Below are 19151 nucleotides of genomic sequence, written 5' to 3' on the forward strand. Positions count from 1 at the left end.
TAGTAGGTACGCTATAACCAGTATAGTAAGTACACTATAACCAGTATAGTAGGAACGCTATAGACTGTATAGTAGGTACACTATAACCAGTATAGTAGGTAAACAATAACCGGTATAGTAGGTACACTAAAACCAGTATAGTAGGTAAACAATAACCGGTATAGTAGGTACACATAACCATTTTAGTAGGTACAATATAACCATTTTCAATTCCGACTTATTGACATGATGCCATCGTTATTGGTAATTAATACTTCCTGGTTTAATCTTCTGCCGTTAGCTCTTGCAGTGATTGGACATGCGGGTAAGTTACTGGTCTTATATATTTGATTATCTTTTAGAATGTTGGTAGCAATACTGTCTGATAACATTACTGCTCTCCAGCAGTAATACATACCAAACTGTTCATGCTATTTAAATAAAATAATTGAAAACTACCAAGTATCCTAAATACCATGGAGTAATCCCATGTGACTGATATGGAACCTATGGAGGAGTAGAGAGGGTTAGACTCCTCTGACATTTTCCCACATGCTTTGTGAACAAGCTACAATGTGTAGTGGTTTTCCGAGTTATCATATTGATGGTCCTGGTAAGAGCCATCACTATGTGAATTGGGAGGGTTCCACCGCCCTCGATCAGCAGAAGTAAGGAGCAGGAAGGTATTATGTCAGATACTACATATGACTCTAGTAAACCATTATTACATGCCATCCCTTTTCCTCCACAAGTTGTTAGCAGATGGTGAGGAAGAGCAAACAACAAGAGTCCATTCTGTTCTATGCATATGCCACAGCAGGCCAGCAGATTTGGAGAGATTAGTATAAGAATGTATAGACCCTAGATTCGTGAAGATTACTGGAAATAATGACAGTGTTAGCCAATATCCTAAGGAATGGAAATAAAGGACAGTTCTCTGAAGAAGTCTCTCTTTGTATCTACTAAGGACTCCAGATTTTACTTGGAAGAATGATAAAATGCATATGCCATTGACTCACCAATGCACTCAGGCTGGTTTCACACTAGCGTTTCAAAACGCAGCCTTTTTAACGCAAACGCATTTGATGCAAAAACGCGTTTAAACGCATGCGTTTTTTGCGTTTAGACGCGTTTAAACGCGTTTTTCCATGCGTTTGCGTTTTTGAAACGCATAATGAGAAGTGTTTGACAGCTGCCAATCATCAAAATCAACTAGAAAACCCACTATAAACATAAATACTTAGGGTTAGGGTTAGGGTTAGGATCCCTAGTAACCCTAGGGATACTAACCCTAACCCTAACACAAACTCTAACCCTAACCCTAACACAAACCCTAACCCTAACCCTAGGGATTCCTAACCCTAACACAAACCCTAACCCTAACACAAACCCTAACCGTAACCCTAACCCTAACACAAACCATAACCCCTAACCCTAACACAAACCCTAACCCTAACACAAACCCTAACCCTAACACAAACCCTAACCCTAACACAAACCCTAACCCTAACACAAACCCTAACCCTAACACAAACCCTAACACAAACCCTAACCCTAACCCTAGGGATCCTAACCCTAACCCTAAAACAAACCCTAACCCTAACCCCAACACAAACCCTAACTCTAACCCTAGGGATCCTAACCCTAACACAAACCCTAACCCTAACACAAACCCTAACCGTAACCCTAACCCTAACACAAACCATAACCCCTAACCCTAACACAAACCCTAACCCTAACCCTAACACAAACCCTAACCCTAACACAAACCCTAACCCTAACACAAACCCTAACCCTAACACAAACCCTAACCCTAACACAAACCCTAACCCTAACACAAACCCTAACACAAACCCTAACCCTAACCCTAGGGATCCTAACCCTAACCCTAAAACAAACCCTAACCCTAACCCCAACACAAACCCTAACTCTAACCCTAGGGATCCTAACCCTAACACAAACCCTAACCCTAACACAAACCCTAACTCTAGGGATCCTAGCCCTAACACAAACCCTAACCCTAGGGATCCTAACCCTAACACAAACCCTAACCCTAATCCTAACACAAACCCTAACACTAACCCTAACACAAACCCTAACCCTAACACAAACCCTAACCCTAACCCTAACACAAACCCTAACACAAACCCTAACCCTAACACAAACCCTAACCCTAACACAAACCCTAACCCTAACACAAACCCTAACCCTAACACAAACCCTAACCCTAACACAAACCCTAACCCTAACACAAACCCTAACCCTAACACAAACCCTAACCCTAACACAAACCCTAACCCTAACACAAACTCTAACCCTAACCCTAACACAAACCCTAACCCTAACACAAACCCTAACCATAACCATAACACAAACCCTAACCCTAACACAAACCCTAACCCTAACACAAACCCTAACCCTAACACAAACCCTAACCCTAACACAAACCCTAACACAAACCCTAACCCTAGGGATCCTAACCCTAACCCTAACACAAACCCTAACTCTAACCGTAACCCTAACCCTAAGGGATCCTAACCCTAACCCAAAGGGTTAGGGTTAGGATCCCTAGGGTTAGGGTTAGGGCTAGGGTTAGGGTTAGGGCTAGGGTTAGGGTTAGGGTTAGGGTTACAGTTTGGGTTAGGGTTTGTGTTAGAGTTTGTGTGAGAGTTTGTGTTACAGTTTGTGTTACAGTTTGTGTTACAGTTTGTGTTTTAGGGTTAGGGTTTGTGTTAGGGTTAGGATCCCTAGGGTTAGGGTTAGAGTTTGTGTTACAGTTTGTGTTACAGTTTGTGTTAGAGTTTGTGTTACAGTTTGTGTTACAGTTTGTGTTACAGTTTGTGTTACAGTTTGTGTTTTAGGGTTAGGGTTAGGGTTTGTGTTAGGGTTAGGGTTAGGATCCCTAAGGTTAGGGTTAGGGATAGGGTTAGGGCTAGGGTTAGGGCTAGGGTTAGGGTTAGGGTTAGGATCCCTAGGGTTAGGGTTAGGGTTACAGTTTGTGTTACAGTTTGTGTTAGAGTTTGTGTTAGAGTTTGTGTTAGAGTTTGTGTTAGAGTTTGTGTTACAGTTTGTGTTACAGTTTGTGTTACAGTTTGTGTTTTAGGGTTAGGGTTTGTGTTAGGGTTAGGGTTAGGATCCCTAGGGTTAGGGCTAGGGTTAGGGTTAGGATCTCTAGGGTTAGGGCTAGGGTTAGGGCTAGGGTTACGGTTAGGGCTAGGGTTAGGGTTTGTGTTAGGGTTAGGATCCCTAGGGTTAGGGTTAGGGCTAGGGTTAGGGCTAGGGTTAGGGTTAGAGTTTGTGTTACAGTTTGTGTTAGAGTTTGTGTTACAGTTTGTGTTACAGTTTGTGTTTATGGTTAGGGTTAGGGTTTGTGTTAGGGTTAGGGTTAGGATCCCTAGGGTTAGGGTTAGGGCTAGGGTTAGGGCTAGGGTTAGGGCTAGGGTTAGGGCTAGGGTTAGGGTTAGGGTTAGGATCCCTAGGGTTAGGGTTAGGGTTAGGGTTAGGATCCCTAGGGTTAGGGTTAGGGCTAGGGTTAGGGCTAGGGTTAGGGCTAGGGTTAGGGTTTGTGTTAAGGTTAGGGTTAGAGTTTGTGTTAGAGTTTGTGTTAGAGTTTGTGTTAGAGTTTGTGTTAGAGTTTGTGTTACAGTTTGTGTTAGAGTTTGTGTTAGAGTTTGTGTTACAGTTTGTGTTACAGTTTGTGTTACAGTTTGGGTTAGAGTTTGTGTTTTAGGGTTAGGGTTAGGGTTTGTGTTAGGGTTAGGATCCCTAGGGTTAGGGTTAGAGTTTGTGTTACAGTTTGTGTTACAGTTTGTGTTAGAGTTTGTGTTAGAGTTTGTGTTAGAGTTTGTGTTACAGTTTGTGTTACAGTTTGGGTTAGAGTTTGTGTTTTAGGGTTAGGGTTGGGGGATGGCTTATAAGTGTGTATTCTTGTGTTTTTCTATAAAAACGCATGCAAACGCATGTGCTTAAAAACGCATGCGTTTACATAGACATCAATGGGTTTTTTTACCGCGAAAAAACGCATGCGTTTTTTTCGCGGCAAAAAAACGCCGCTAAACGCTGCTAAAATTACTACATGTTGCATTTCTGCAACAAAACGCATGCAGTGAAAAAACGCATGCATTGCAAAAACGCGTCAAAACGCATGCGTTTTTAATGTTAAGTATAGAAAAGAAACGCATGCGTTTTTTTGCGTTTTTTTTACCGCAAAAATGCAAAAAAAAAACGCAAATGTGAAACCACCCTCAGCCAGCATAGGGAGGCAGTTTAAGTTGATTTATTGGATCAGATATTTGGATGAGTGAAGGCATAGAAATTACATGAGTAGGTTCTATCCACAGGATGGATGATAAATGTATGATTACAGAGATACAGAGCATGTGCAACCACCACTTGTATAGACAAATAATCAAGCAGTGGTCTCACATCAACAATAATTCTCTATTCACATAGGGACTATGGTGTTCCTTGTCATGATTGGTGAAAGTCCAAACATTTGTAGCTCCAGCGATCATAGATATATCATCTTTTATATGGATAAGTAATATGCGTTGTTCATGGGACAACCCTTTAATGTATATTTAGCCATTATGAGCTGTTGTTTTATAGCAAACCACTGGTATTACTGTTATAATATGTAAAATCAGCTTCCGATGGGATCTTGGTTGACAAGTAATATGCAATGTGAATCCTCAAAGCGCAGTGCCAACATCGGGAACAGTGGGCATGTGACCGTAAGGATGTGATTTGCACATGGGGTCACGTGCCGACTAGATGTGCTCAGCCTTTCTCAATGCAAGTGTATTGAGTGAGGCCAGACACGTCTAGATGGAATGTGGCCAGAAGTATGCAAATCACACACTGTGGTCACATGACCGCCCACTCCCAGCACCAGCACCTGAGCCCACTCACAGCACAGTTTACGTGATGTGAGGATTCACAAGTCTGCAGTCACATGGAGAGACTGCAAACATGTAATCTAGGGTCAGACAACCACTTTATATAGAACCTGTGACTGCCCAAAACTACGTAATTTTTTAACCTGAGCAAAAGGCTGATGTTTTCCTGAATCTGCCATAGTTATTTTTTTCCTTCTCTCAATTCCTGAATTATGTCTTCCATTTTTTTTCCAATTTTGTTTTATTATCCAAGAGGATGTGATCCTTATGAAGCTGCACACAAAGAAGAATTCAGGATTATGCCCACTTGGCCAATAAGACAAAATTTACCTGCTAGGAGGGGATGGCTATACGTCAGGAATGGAAAGGGGCAGGAACAAAAATATATCAGATTCAAGAGATCATTGGCATGTAGTCCAGATAAAACAACTGCATATTAACGGCAAGTGACAGGTCGTCTTAATCAGCTAACTTAAAACTATTTTGTTGCTCATTAGCAGACAACATTTTCTTATGTAATTGGGTTACTAGTAGTGATGAGCAAGTGTGCTCGTTACTCGAGATTTCCAAGCATGCTCGGGTGGTCTCCGAGTATTTTGGGCGTGCTCGTGGATTATGTTTGTGTCACCGCAGCTGCATGATTTGCGGCTGCTAGATACCCTGAATACATCTGGGGTTGCCTGTTTGTTAGGGAATCCCCACATGTATTCAGGGCAGGCTGTCTAGCAGCCGCAAATCATGCAGCTGCGGCGACACAAACATAATCTCCGAGCACACCCAAAATACTCGGAGATCACCTGAGCATGCTCAGAAATCTCGAGTAATGAGCACACTCGCTCATCACTAGTTACTAGGTCTTGTCCTAAAATGCCTATAAGTAGAGAGTGAGACATGAAATGTTTATTTAGAGGAACTATGTCAGGACAAAAGTGAAGGTGCAGTGGTGAAGACTCTATGAATCTAGGAAATGTACAGTATCTATTCAATTTCAAAAAGTTGATTTGAAGTGTTCATATTATGTTGATATTACTATTATAGTTATAAGTATTAGTGTCAATGGTAGTAGTTATAGATTTAGAAAAATAGATATTTCATTTAAATCTTTAGAAAGTTTGCTTACTGTGCATTAATTGTAATGAAATTAGAAAAATATTTAGCAGAACTGACTTGATGAAAGTACTCTGACAACATGACTGTAAGCTGCACAATTTATGCATCTTGAATAAGTCTGCTGGACACCAACAAAATAAAAGGCATCCGGACTATGTCATGTTGTCACAAAGACAATTGCTGTACATGTATGTTACAGTTTTCGTGCCAATTGCTGACACAGTTTTTTAAGGCAGTAGTTGATCTAAAAGTGATAGGAAGTATAAAGTTCTCTTTCTTAATGTAAGTGTTAGACCTCCCTAAAGTCCCCCAGGCACATTGATTGAAAGTTGGATGAATCTACCACTTTCAGCAGGAATGACTGACTACCTGATATGTATGGATTACTCTCAACTCTTCCATTACAAATGATGTCTGAGGAGAGACGCATTGGTTGGTTATAATTCCAATGACCAATCCTTTTATTTTCAGGCTAACTAATCTGCTGCTGAGTGCTCATGTGTAAGGGGCAGTCAGGAGAGATGTTTGTCAGCCGACATCTCATTCACACCACCAGCTTTGAAATAAAATGTCTCAGCCATGCTTATCAGCTGAAAGCAGAATGATAGCCACGGCTATCATGTAACTGTAATATGTTCTCTGATTCAGTAAATGATTGATAAACTTTAAGAGAGTCTACAGCTAGAGATGAATGGATTGATCCATGGAGGATTGCGTTTGAGTTGAATTTCTTGAAATGTATGGTTTCACGCAAATTTAAATAATCTTTGATTTAATTTGTGGTTAATAAAAAAACCTTGCCTGACACCATTTTCCACACTGCTTAAAATATCACTCAGTGGGCTAAGATAATTTTGTTTGTTTATACGGGTTTTGACATAATGCAGCTATGACATCTCCTAGCGGAGCACACTTTGTATAGAAGTAATTTTTCATCTTCAGAGTGACTAGTTAAGTCTTTCCTATAGAGTGTAAGCTCTTATGACCTGCAGGGTCCTCTTTCTCGCCTATAGAGTGCAAGCTCTTACAGTATGGTCAGTGGGGTCCACCACGTGTATTTTCTGAGCAATTACAAGCTTTCCAGTATTAAGATTCTCACAAATTTATTTGCAACAAATCAAATTTTGGAGTAAGATTTCGTGAAATTGGCAAATTTGAATTTCAAAAGATCCACTCATCTCTTCTACTGTCACATAAAATCACTCTTTTGGTTTATATTTTCTCACATCATCGTCAACTATAATTACTAAGTATGATATCAAAACTATTAAAGCTAATTGTTTTCGCTTAGAAATTAAGCATTTTTTAAGAGATTGAGCAACAGTTTAGGAACGAATATCAGTATAGTGGGAAAATGATTGGAAATCCAGTGAGGCACATGTGGTACAATCCGGAAAAAATGTTATTGTCAAAAAATAAATAAAATACAAAACCAAGGATGGAGTCAACAGCGGCACACTGACCAACGCGTTTCAGCTATTTCAGCTAAGGCACCTATAAGGCTGAAACGCGTTGGTCAGTGTGCCACTGTTGACTCCATCCTTGTTTTTCTCTTTTATGCATTTTTATTCCTTGATTGGGATTTACCACATGCACCTCACTGGATTTCCAATCCTTTTCTCATTGATGATTTTGTCTTACTCCAGGCCATTCGTGCGGGGCTTCTCATCTGTTTTCCTACAAAATGGTGAGCTGACTTTCCTTCCCCAATATAAGTATAAGAAACCATTGTCCTTTGACAGAATTGCTTCTATGGGAGGCCCAATGAAGCACCAAAGTCATCAATGCAATCTGTGGCCTTTTCTAAAGCTTTGCTCCTTTTGGTATTCATGAAATAAGCCCGGTCTGATATAAGTCATAAGCCCACTAATTTTATTGGCCAACCAATATGATTTCTTGCAGCTATTAAAGACTTTCATCAAATCATTTTTCATGGTCATCATGATAGATTCACAGTGAACTTTACATTTATTAGATATGAGTGTGGTGGATGTTTCCAGACGTAGAGAACATTTAGAGATACATATGGCATAGATAATAATAATAATAATCATTATTTTTATATAGCGCTAACATATTCCGCAGTGCTTTACAGTTTGCACACATTGTCATTACTGTCCCCAATGGGGCTCACAATCTAGAATCCCTATCAGTATGTCTTTGGAGTGTGGGAGGAAACCGGAGTGCCCGGAGGAAACCCACGCAAACACGGAGAGAACATACAAACTCTTTGCAGATGTTGTCCTGGGTGGGATTAGAACCCAGGACCCCAGCGCTGCAAGGCTGCAGTGCTAACCACTGCGCCACCGTGCTGCCCTATAGATGGTTGCTTACAGTTTGTTAGCAATGAATGAATGTCACGTTTTTGCTGATTCTTGAAGTTTAGACTTTTTCATTTTACTTTGAATACCATGCAGAAAAGACATTGCTCTATGGCTTCATCTGTGCAGGTAAGAAGAAAATATAGTTTAGCAGCTCATAGTCTTAGCATAGAAGAAATATTACAGTGAAATCCTATTTCCTTTTAGGAGAGATATTATTTAGCTTCGAGCACAACGACCCTGACCAGTGGGAAGCAACACATTATAGGCTACATTCACTTAGGTCGCTGAATTTCTCGAAGCAGTTATGTCTTCTAGTTGCAGGTTTGACTATCTACGCGTGCAGCTTTGTGTTTCCATTCGTATAACAGACAGGTACAGGAGGTGCCTACTATATACATGCGCTAGTCTGGTCTGGATCAGATTAGCGCGTGCTATGTTTTTTTCACACAGACGTCTCGTGATTTAGCATGTAGGTTAACATTGTTTCAGTGTGCTGTCTGTTCTACACATGAACAGTGGACTAACTGGTCTGAACATACCCTTACGTGTATGTAAAATCTTTAGCATCCTATACAGCTATAGATGTGTAAACTTACATGCAATCACTGTATAATAAAGAATATAGAACTAGAATGCAAGTATAAAAGTATAAATTCACAACTGTAATGTTGTGCTTGAAGGGCTATTCTCAAAATGTCTCTTGAGCAGCTCTCAGCTTTGCAATCTCCTTATTTCCTGGTTGCTTGGGTGGCGTGCGCTCCTCCTTGAGTGACTGTTCTGGTCAGGAGCTTCATCCAGCTGCAACACCTTAATAGTCCATCAGTGTTCATTTTGAGTCTACACTGTTACCACTGTATTTGCATTTACACAAGCAACAGCTCAGGAAAGTGAGAACCGTGATCAGGAGAACTGCTTTGGAAGTTTCAGATAGTGGGGGTCAGTGGACTAGATTCTAAGGCTACGTTCACACTAGCGTTGTGCGCCGCTGCGTCGGCGATGCAACGCACGCAAAAACGCAGCAAAACGCACGCAAAAACGCTGCGTTTTGCGACGCATGCGCCGTTTTTTGCCGAAAATCGGACGCAAGAAAAATGCAACTTGTTGCGTTTTCTTGGTCCGACGCTTGCGGCAAAAAAGATGCATGCGTCGCACAACGCAACAAACAAAAACGCATGCGTCCCCCATGTTAAATATAGGGGCGCATGACGCGTGCGTCGCCGCTGCGTCGCCCGACGCTAACCCGACGCACACTAACATAACGCTAGTGTGAACGTAGCCTAAAGGACTGATAACAACTCAGGAGCTGAGATGGAGGAGGGGACTGAGCAGATTATTGCTTTATAGAAATCAATAGGCTGGAAAGAGCTGACTGGGAAGCTAGGAGTTAACTAATCTCCTGAAATAAAACTTCTGCAGGTACTTGGCCAGACTCTGGTTTGTCAGCTACTTGGAAAGAAGCTGTATACTGTGTATGGTAAGGGGGCACCACAAATACAAATCAGTGTACAAATGTCCAAAGACTGACACCAAAATCAATTCAAAAGTTTATTAATCATACAAAAAGACCTACAGACAGAACACATAGTAAAAGGGTAACAAATCCTCCCACAGAAAAAAACGGCGGTGAGGGAGCATGTGGACTGGCCCTGAGAGACAACAAATGATCATAGAGACTGGTAAACAATACCCATATTGCACAGTGGCCGTGTCTTTAGTAACATACCTAGTAGTATGGCCGCCCTCCCTGATACGTGTTTCGGAAGTAAGAACTTCCTTCCTCAGGGGGCATGTGTATGGTAAGGGTGTGTGTCCATGGGCCGGATTACATCCAGATTAGCTGCGGATTGAACGCTGCGCACAACCGCAGTGTTCAACCCGCAGCGTCCATATGTTACAGCATAGTGGAGGGGATTTTATGTCTATCCAGACAGTGGATACGCACCCTTAGGCTAGGTTCAGATTGCGTTAGGGCAATCCGTTTAGCGCTAAGCGCTAGCGGATTGCGCTAACGCAATGTCTTTTTCGGGGTCGCGTTTAACGTCCCCGCTCTCGCAGATCCCCGATCTGCGAAAGCGGGGAACGGACCTCGGGCGCGCAAGCAGCGTCCGAGGCGCGTCACAAAACACCGGCACATCGCTAGCGCGTGCTGAAAATGGCACGCGCTAGCGATGCGCGTTCCCATTGCTGCCAATGGGCGCGCTAACGGACGCGTTGCACGACGTTAATTTCGCCGTGCAACGCTGTTCGTTACCGCGGTCCCATTAACGCAATCTGAACCTAGCCTTACAGATTTCCTTGCAGGAGAATGGCAGTAGATAAAAAAGGAAGTCAATTGCAAACTTGCTTATTTTCATGATGTCTAATTAACTAATGCAATTTAATAACATGAGAATATCCCTTTAAGAGAAAGTATGAACAAACATATCATTTTCCAAAGACCACTGAAACAATATTTTCTATGGTCCAGCAGTATAATAAATGTATGCAGGTAAATAGTATTATATTGCGCAGCCCAAATGCACCCAATGAATACCATAAGTACCAGTGATTTTAAAAAACAAATATCACCCTCAAAGTGATAAATTCAATTTTGGAGTGCTGATTGCTAAAAAGATATACATTGCAAAATATCTGTCATTTACAGGGAAATCCATCTTCATTCTTGCTATAACATATTTGTATTTTCTATTGTACTTCTAATTTTACTTTCTGAGAATAGCAGCTGACTGAACTGATCAGTCTATATGGCTATTCTTAAGACCCCCCACACACATTAGATGAAAGTCATCCAAACTCACAATTTTCAGCAGGACACGCCAACCATTTGATGTGTTTGGGGCCTTCTGACTTGCAACCAAGGTCTACGACTATGTAGGAGTCCATTGGCACTCATTTATTTGCCTGTCTACAGTGGCTAGTGAATACTGATGGGAACAGATCACTTTGTCCACATGTATCATGTTATCGACAAGACATCCACTTTTTACACAGGGTGAACTTTTGTCGATAATGATGATTTTTATGTCGGCATTAGCAATCCTTTAAACCGATGAACAAGTGATAAATTACATAAACTTATCATGCCTGCATTTAACAATAAAAGAAAAAAAAGTAAAAAAAAAAACTGTTTAAAATTAAAAGTTCATTTCCAGTTGGAAATTCATTTTGTATATTATCTCAAATATACCCAAAGATATCAATACAAAATGAGCAAAAATAAATTAAAATGTAAAAAAAAACTGCAGAAATGAACATGTATCATGTGAGGAATGAGGTTTATTCCTTGCTCCAACCTATCAATTATTAGTTACGTGTACACTCCTACTGGTCTTTCACCTCAGAACTCAGTGATGAGGTGAGAACATGAAACGTATTGAAGTGTAGGTGCACAGGGGCATTTGAAGACCAAGTCACATGCAGGTGAGTATTACCTCTGTCATCCCGCTGGAATGTACGGTATTTTGCTCTGCTGTATGGTTTATGATTGTACCAGTGTGTATAGACTTACAATGCATGTATATATCCTGGATCTGGTACAGGTGGTGACGTAGTTCCCTACTAATGACCTATTATGCCATAACATTACATATTGTGGTGTTCTCCATTGTCATGTGTAACCTATCTCTGAACTGTTGAGTTATTTTATACTCTTGAAATCATGTTTGTCCCATGTGACTAAAAAATTATTGGTTAGGTCCTATAAAATACAAAGTACAGCTTTTGGTGCATATAGGCTACCTATCACCAACACAAGATAAAGGAGACCATCTGAATAGACTGATTAGATCTTGTACAGCTACAGTTCTTCCTGATAAATAAAACCCAAAATTATTGACCGAACATAATAAAACTTAAATTTTACTCAAATAAGCATTAAAACCCACATAACAGTAATAGTATACATACAAACATGTATTAATATCCCACAAAAGCAGGTGCAAATGTAACACCCCAGGTAACCGGTTGTTAAAAGTGATGTTGCCTTCCTTTCGGGGAGGGTGATATCACACTTGGAGGCAAGGGGCATTATCTCTATCAGGAAAGGCTACTTTCACACATCAGGTTTTTTGTTTCAGGCACAATCCGACAATTTTTGAAAAAAACGGATCAGTTTTTTTTTTACGCCGGATCCGTTTTTTTTCACATAGAGTTGTATTAGCCCAGATTGCGCCTGATGGCCTCAAGTTTCATCCTTTTTTCCGGATCCGTCCAAATAGTCATTTCCGGCGGACGGAGAAAACGTCCAGAGAAACGTTTTTTCGTCCGGCTAAAAAAACGCACAGTAACGGAGCCGGCCAAAAATGTGTGAAACGGAGATGTGAAACAATTAATCCGGCCTCCGGACCCAGTTATCAATCAATCTTTCTTTCTTTCCCGTTGCATCAGTTTTTTCACTATTTGCAACGGATCCGTTTTTTGGAACATTAGCCGGATTCTACCTGAAACAAAAAACCTGATGCATGAAAGTAGCCTAAGGCACTCACATTCAACAAAATCTGAATCCAGGCCAGAAGGGGGAGCTCAGGACCTGATTCAGGGGAGCTTCCCTTAGCTATTAGGCTTCCTGGTCTGGAGGAGGAGTTAGGCAGTCTCCAGGAGGGAGAGATAGAGGAAGGACATCTGGACCAGATGGAGAGGCAAGCAGCCACGTGGGAGCTGCAGCCTCTGGAAAGAGTGAGAATCTGAAGGAGTTGAATAGTGGAGGAGCTTAGAGAAAAAGAGCACAGAGGAGGAAGAGGCTCAGCAGGGGAACAGCGGAAGGACATCCTCAGAGCCAGAGCGCAGAAACCAGGTATCAGGAGCCCGAGGTCGTGTTGTTTTCCAGGACGCGCAACAGAACCGGAGGGCATAGGACTGTATGTCAATTACCCACATCAAGTCTGAGGTGAAGCAGTAACCTGAGAGCCCGGGTCGTGATAGAGACCCTATAAACCGGCTTGCACTGGCTATCGTGCAGACATCTGTCTTAGAACAGGAGAGAGGGGACTTTGCAACCAAGGTTCAAGCGGCAGGTACCTCGCCAACTAAAGTAGCGCAAGTAGGAAAGGCTTACGGACCTCATCTGGGAGAGGGATCCCCTATTGCCTCCAAGCCGGCCGGACTACAGGTACCCAGCACTTGGTACCCTGGACTGAGGACTGCTATCATCAGTAAAACAGGTAAAGACTGCAAACCTGTGTCCTCGTTCTTTGCCATACCATCCACCACACCTTCGGTGCCCTACACCTGGGAAGCCCTGGGGACCCCAATTCACCTGTGGGAAGCGTCACCATCTTGCTGCATACCATCACCCCAGAGGACCCCTTTAAGCAGCGTCAGTCCCCACTGACTGAACACCACAGGAGGCGTCATGAACAATAAACTTTATTCATAAAACCCCTAAAAGACATTCCCCTTTAATTGGGTGCCCAGGGCCACGGACCGGGTTGCAGCCACCGTGACATCCCCTTTAAGTACTGGAGCCGATACCGAGTACCCCATGGCCCTGGCGGGAGACTCACAAATATAAAATTACATCTAAAAGGGAGCATCATTCTTGGAGCCCACCATCCATTTACTATCGAAATAAGAAAGGCTAAAGTCTGGAGGAGGACTGCGTTGTACACATTAAGATAAAGCAATTGAATGTAAATATCAGAGATTTCTTTCATTTTTCTTATTGTTTGGACTATATTGGCTTTTTCTAGTTGGTTAAATAAAACAATCAAATGTGATGATGTAAGGTAGTGGTTTTGTACTAATGGCTTTATTATAGCATTAGTAATGGAGGTATCAGACAGACCCCTTTAAAGTTATTTTCACTGGGGCTTAGTGTCAGCCAGGGTTTTGTTGCCTCAGAAATTGATCATCCTTTACTATGAATTCACTGTGTAATGCACAAGGATATGGGAGTTGGTTACCCCCAGAAAAAGACCATCCATCATGATAGTTTGTGCCTGGGACGGCTGCAAGCCATTAATATTAAATTATGAAATAACCATCATCTAAGGACCTTCACATCCCGAGAGCATCAGTTTTCTGGTGCTAATTTTGTATTCCTGGTTATAAAAATGTGCCGATCCACATGGAAACATGAGTAAATAGATTAGGTTGTTTCACATGTTAATATTTTATCCTGTGTTATCTTGAAAATGTAACCAGGAGCTGAAGAAGGCAAAATTAACTGCTTCTACTCAAAAGAAATAGAAATAAATGACCCCAGTATGGCATAACACAGACTGTTCGATTCTGCATATACTGTGTGTATAGTTAGAAAATAAAAATAACATGAGCTCCTCTCATTTTAAATAACCAACTGCGGTAAAAATGACAGCAGCAAACTGATACCATCATGATGGAAAGGTCCATGGATACTAGTGCCTTTGTATCCTAACGACACCAGCCAGCAGTCAGTCCAGAGGTGGCCTGTCACATTGAATGGTCCAATTCTGAGGGTAACCCGGCTCTTCTCAAAACTATCTCTGTGTTTGTACCTAGATAGGTTATCCAGGATTTTTTTTACCTTTGGCCTAAAAACTAACAGGTAGGTAGTAGTTGCTAACTACCTGCCTGTTCTACCCGGTGCCAGCTCAGACCGGTCACTGACTGCTCCTGTTAGTGATTCTGCTGCTCCACCTTAACACAGCAGCTCTTTCTCTTCCACTGTGCTCTGTTGGCGTGGCGTCACTGCCATCATCATGCTGAATGACACCTGGCTGACTGCAGTTATGCTACAGGGAGACAGCTGTCAATCTATTTGACGTCTGTAGAGCAGAGTGGAAGAGAAGGCGTCGCTCTGTTAATGTTATGTCAGCGGAAATGGGCATTTAAAGGCAGGCAGTTAACAACTACCTGCCTGTTAGGTCTTAGGCACATTGTAAAAATAAAAACTAAGAGGAACAGGAACAGCCCTTGAGTGACAAACAAATGTAACACCCCTTTAGGGCTACCACGGTACACTGGGTGTTATGGGGGGTCTCACCTCTCCAGGGCGCAGTGCCTCCACCCGAATCTTGATTGGAGTTCTCTCTCTGGGACTGCAGAAGGGCTATTATCTTCTGCCAGGGGCTGATTCGTGAAGCCCCTGCCACTCTCAGTACACACTCACAGGGATCAGGAGTAAAACAGTTTAACAGGTTTATTGCTATGCAGCATAAATTAGATGGATTTAAAAGAATAACATGAAATACAAATAACTGTGCTCTGTCAAGGTCATATACACATCTCACTCTAATTCTACTTCAACCCTGCAAGTATAACGTGGTAGGGTTTTTTGTTTGTTTCTTCTAGTTTAACTCAGTCCAAACGTTGGGGCCCAGTTGCCGCGGATGCAGGCGCGCAAATTAAAACAGTTGGTGCACTTAGACGAATATAACTGGCAATAGTCTGGGCTGTAATGTACTCACTGTAAATAACGCTGGTAGGACCACAAGTCTCAGAAAGTCACTCACGGCACGTCTCTAACGGTCGGATGGTTCTCTGGACACCAGCTGGGGGCAGCCGGATTCAGTCCTTTATACGGTGGGAGTGCAGGCAGAACTCTCCAAGTTCTTGATGCAACTTGCTCCAGAGGGTAAAACAAAGTCGCACTCTCTCCAGCAACACGAGTATATCTGGGAGGACAGCAACCCTGCAGCATGGGGCCAGGCAAGTCCCCCGTGCTCTGTCTCTCCCAACAAGATTCCACGCTCTTTTCTTCCTCTGAATTCTTAGTTTCACTTTCTCCCCAGCTCCTGCCTCCAAGTCCCTCCTCCTCCAATCCAAGCTGTGTCATCTGACTCAAACAAGGATCCCTGGGAATTGTAGTCCAGGGGTCCTTGGGAATTGTAGTCCACTGCAGCTCAGAGGAAAATCTGCTAATGTCTGTAGGTCCTGGTATAACAGCAGCTGCAAAGCTCTTCTTAGTGTCTGTAAATCCCAGTATACCAGTAGCTGCCCTAACAGTTCCCAGTGCAGGTGTTACACAAAAACACTGGAAAAGACCAAACTGGAAAACTGCAAAAAAGTAAATGCACTACAAAAACATGGCAATAAGAAGAATGAAAGACAACTCTTATTTTGCAGCACTAAAAAGGATTAAATCTCAGCACAGTCATCAATGTAAGTGCTGGAAGTGAAATTCACTCCTCAGAATCAAATCTAGAAATACAGGTGATCATTAACAAATGCAATCTCATATATATTTCCAAAATATATTAGTACATTTCAGAAACAGCACAACACACAAATAAAACATATGTACAGCACACAGGTGCCATCTAATAGAATGGGCCCACAATCCCCTACTTACCCAATAATGCAGCAGAGAAGCCAGTATAATACTAAAATACCAGGCCAGTATACAGATAAGTACAATAGCAATAAACAGACTTGTATGGGTGATTTTGATCTGTGACTTGGACCAAAAATTGAAGTATTTTTATTTTGCGGTGCAGGCACAATGCCATCTTCTTATAGCCTTTTCCTGCTTTGTGGGCCCCCACCATTTTCATTTTCAGAGTGGTAGGCAGGTGCTTAGAAGACCCCATACTGCTGTTTTTCGACACAAGGTTAGAGTTGGCTGAGATTTTATAAAGCTGGGAAATTTTCATCACGAGGTGTTTCCTAACGATGATAGTGATCAAAGCCATAACCCAACCAGGCTAATTAAGGCCTGAAACCTTGGTCAAAGTTATCTGAGCACACATATCCCAAGGGTGCCCAAATTTTAGCATTGGCCCATTTTCCTTTTTTGTAATTTTTAAAATGTAAAAGATGAAAATATATACATATTTGTGCTTAAAATACATAGGAAATGTGCCATCTGTAACTTTAGGCCTTTTAGAGATCATTTCATCTTCAACTTGCTTAACACAATAACAGTAATTTTGACCTGGGGTGCCCAAACTTAACTGATTGAGCGCCCATAGCTCAACCTACAAATTTATCAGTAAGTGTGAGTGTGAACTTGTGTATACGTGTTAGAATATAAGAACACGGAGTGTATCAACCACCAAAAAATACATAGTAATTAAAAAGATATATTTTTAATGACAAAGTAGACAATAAAAGACAGTACATAGCATATAACTCAAAACCGTTTTATCAAAAACAGAGCTTTTCAAATCCGGTCAAAGGTGCACCAAAAATATGGTGTCACTCCACAGGCATAAATATGGGGAGAGACAACCACAGAACCAAAATCCTTAATCAGGTATACAAAAGTGACAGTGCAACTAATTATATAAAAAGTAATCTAGGAAATGACAGGCTCATTTCCACCACATAGGAGAGAATATGTAATATCATTCATTTTCTAAGGTCAATGACCATTGAAGTTTTTAGACCTAAACAGTGGTGAAGCAAGTAATGCCATTATTGGTTCTTACCCATATTCATGGCCATGAGTATACCACGCGCCCCTACGCGTGATTCGCGTCGGCTTCCTCGGTGGGCCAAGATCTTGATGCTCCAGATTTCAGCCAAAGTGAATCTACTCCAAACATACAGAAGCAATGGGGAGGGCCCATCGGAGGATCCTCCGATGTTCTGCTTGGCCTGTCCAACACTGGGCATGATGTCTGTGAAAACCCAACTGCGTGTTGTGCTGACTATTGGAAAATAAGCTTATCACCATGCATCACTTTCCCCATCATTGAGGCTTATGAAAGTGCACTCCTGTAGGTGCTATAGTACATTTTGCTCACAGTGATTGCGTTGTCAGGGGATGCTAAAAGACTCCCTGGATGCTGGAACCTGATTAAAGGGGTTACGCTCCAGATGTGTTTTGTGACTAAGAAATTATTTGGAATGTCCAATGGTGAGTGCAAGATGAAGACAAAAAAATGCGTAATGCTCACCTATCTGTACAGAACCTACAGGTAGTAGTTGCTCAACATGCTCCATATCTAACTACTTTATGAAAAAGGCAAAAAACAGAATTTTTTTAATAGAACTTTAATACAAATAAAAGATTAAAATTATATTAACATTAATAGCAATAATAATAAAAAGTAGCTTTTCTAGGTCAAACAAACAAACAAACAAACAACAATCAATCAAGTAAATCAAATCAACAGAAATCAAGTACTAGTTTTTAGATGCATTAGTATTTAGATGCATGTGTGGCAAAAAGTGACACTTTTTGTGTGTTCTTTGCAGAGGTATTTTTTGCAGGCGAAGCACGATATGTTTGTCTTTCTATCCTTATTGCTAGGGCAGACCTGACACCTCTTTCTTTTAGAATCAGGTGGTCTCACTGGGTTTGTGGCTGTTGTGGTTGATGTTGAGGCAGGCCTGGTTGAGGAGGATGCTGGTGTTGATGCTCTTTGTGTTGCTGTGGGTGTGGACGAAGCACTTGTTGAGCTCTGGAGTTGTCGGACCAAGGCTTCAGCGGCTGCATCTCGGGGCACTCGTTCCCTTTGGTCAATGTGCGCCTCGACAAGGGATCTTCCTAGTTCCTCAATAAACATCCTCCACTTGTTTTTTTTCTTTGAATTCCATCCTTGGTGAATGTCGGTCCACAACACAAGTGAATTGCATGCTGACACGTTGTAAAATACAACCATTGGCCATCTCCTAGTCATTCGCTGGCAAGTGTAGGTGGCAGTCAGCTTGTGGAGTATCAACCGGAAGACACAGACAGTTCTGATCAGTCTGATGAGGAGGTCACTGGTGCTGAAGCTGCTCCCGCTGAAAGATTCAAATCCAAAAGTGGCAAGATCAGTTGGAGCTCAGTACCTCCAGATGTAAATGGTAGGGCAGATGCTGCAAATGTCATAAAAATGACCCCTGGGATCACAAGGTTTGCTGTGACAAGAGTAAGTGACATCAAGACATGTTTTGATCTGTTTATGCCATTGTCAGTAAAAAAGTCATTATT

The 19151-nt window shown here is 41.8% G+C and overlaps 1 protein-coding gene across 1 annotated transcript in view; it reads left to right on the forward strand.

Annotated features, from left to right (window-relative positions):
• The window catches only part of IMPG2 (interphotoreceptor matrix proteoglycan 2), a 123662-nt gene that overhangs the window by 58598 nt on the left and 45913 nt on the right, over positions 1-19151 (forward strand). The window contains exons 6-7 of the mRNA XM_069759660.1: positions 281-304; positions 8405-8437. Coding sequence (XP_069615761.1) covers positions 281-304; positions 8405-8437 — 57 coding nt within the window. The remainder of the gene's footprint in view (positions 1-280; positions 305-8404; positions 8438-19151) is intronic.

Source organism: Ranitomeya imitator, chromosome 3 (genome assembly GCF_032444005.1).
Source record: "Ranitomeya imitator isolate aRanImi1 chromosome 3, aRanImi1.pri, whole genome shotgun sequence".
NCBI classification, from domain to species: Eukaryota; Metazoa; Chordata; class Amphibia; order Anura; family Dendrobatidae; genus Ranitomeya; species Ranitomeya imitator.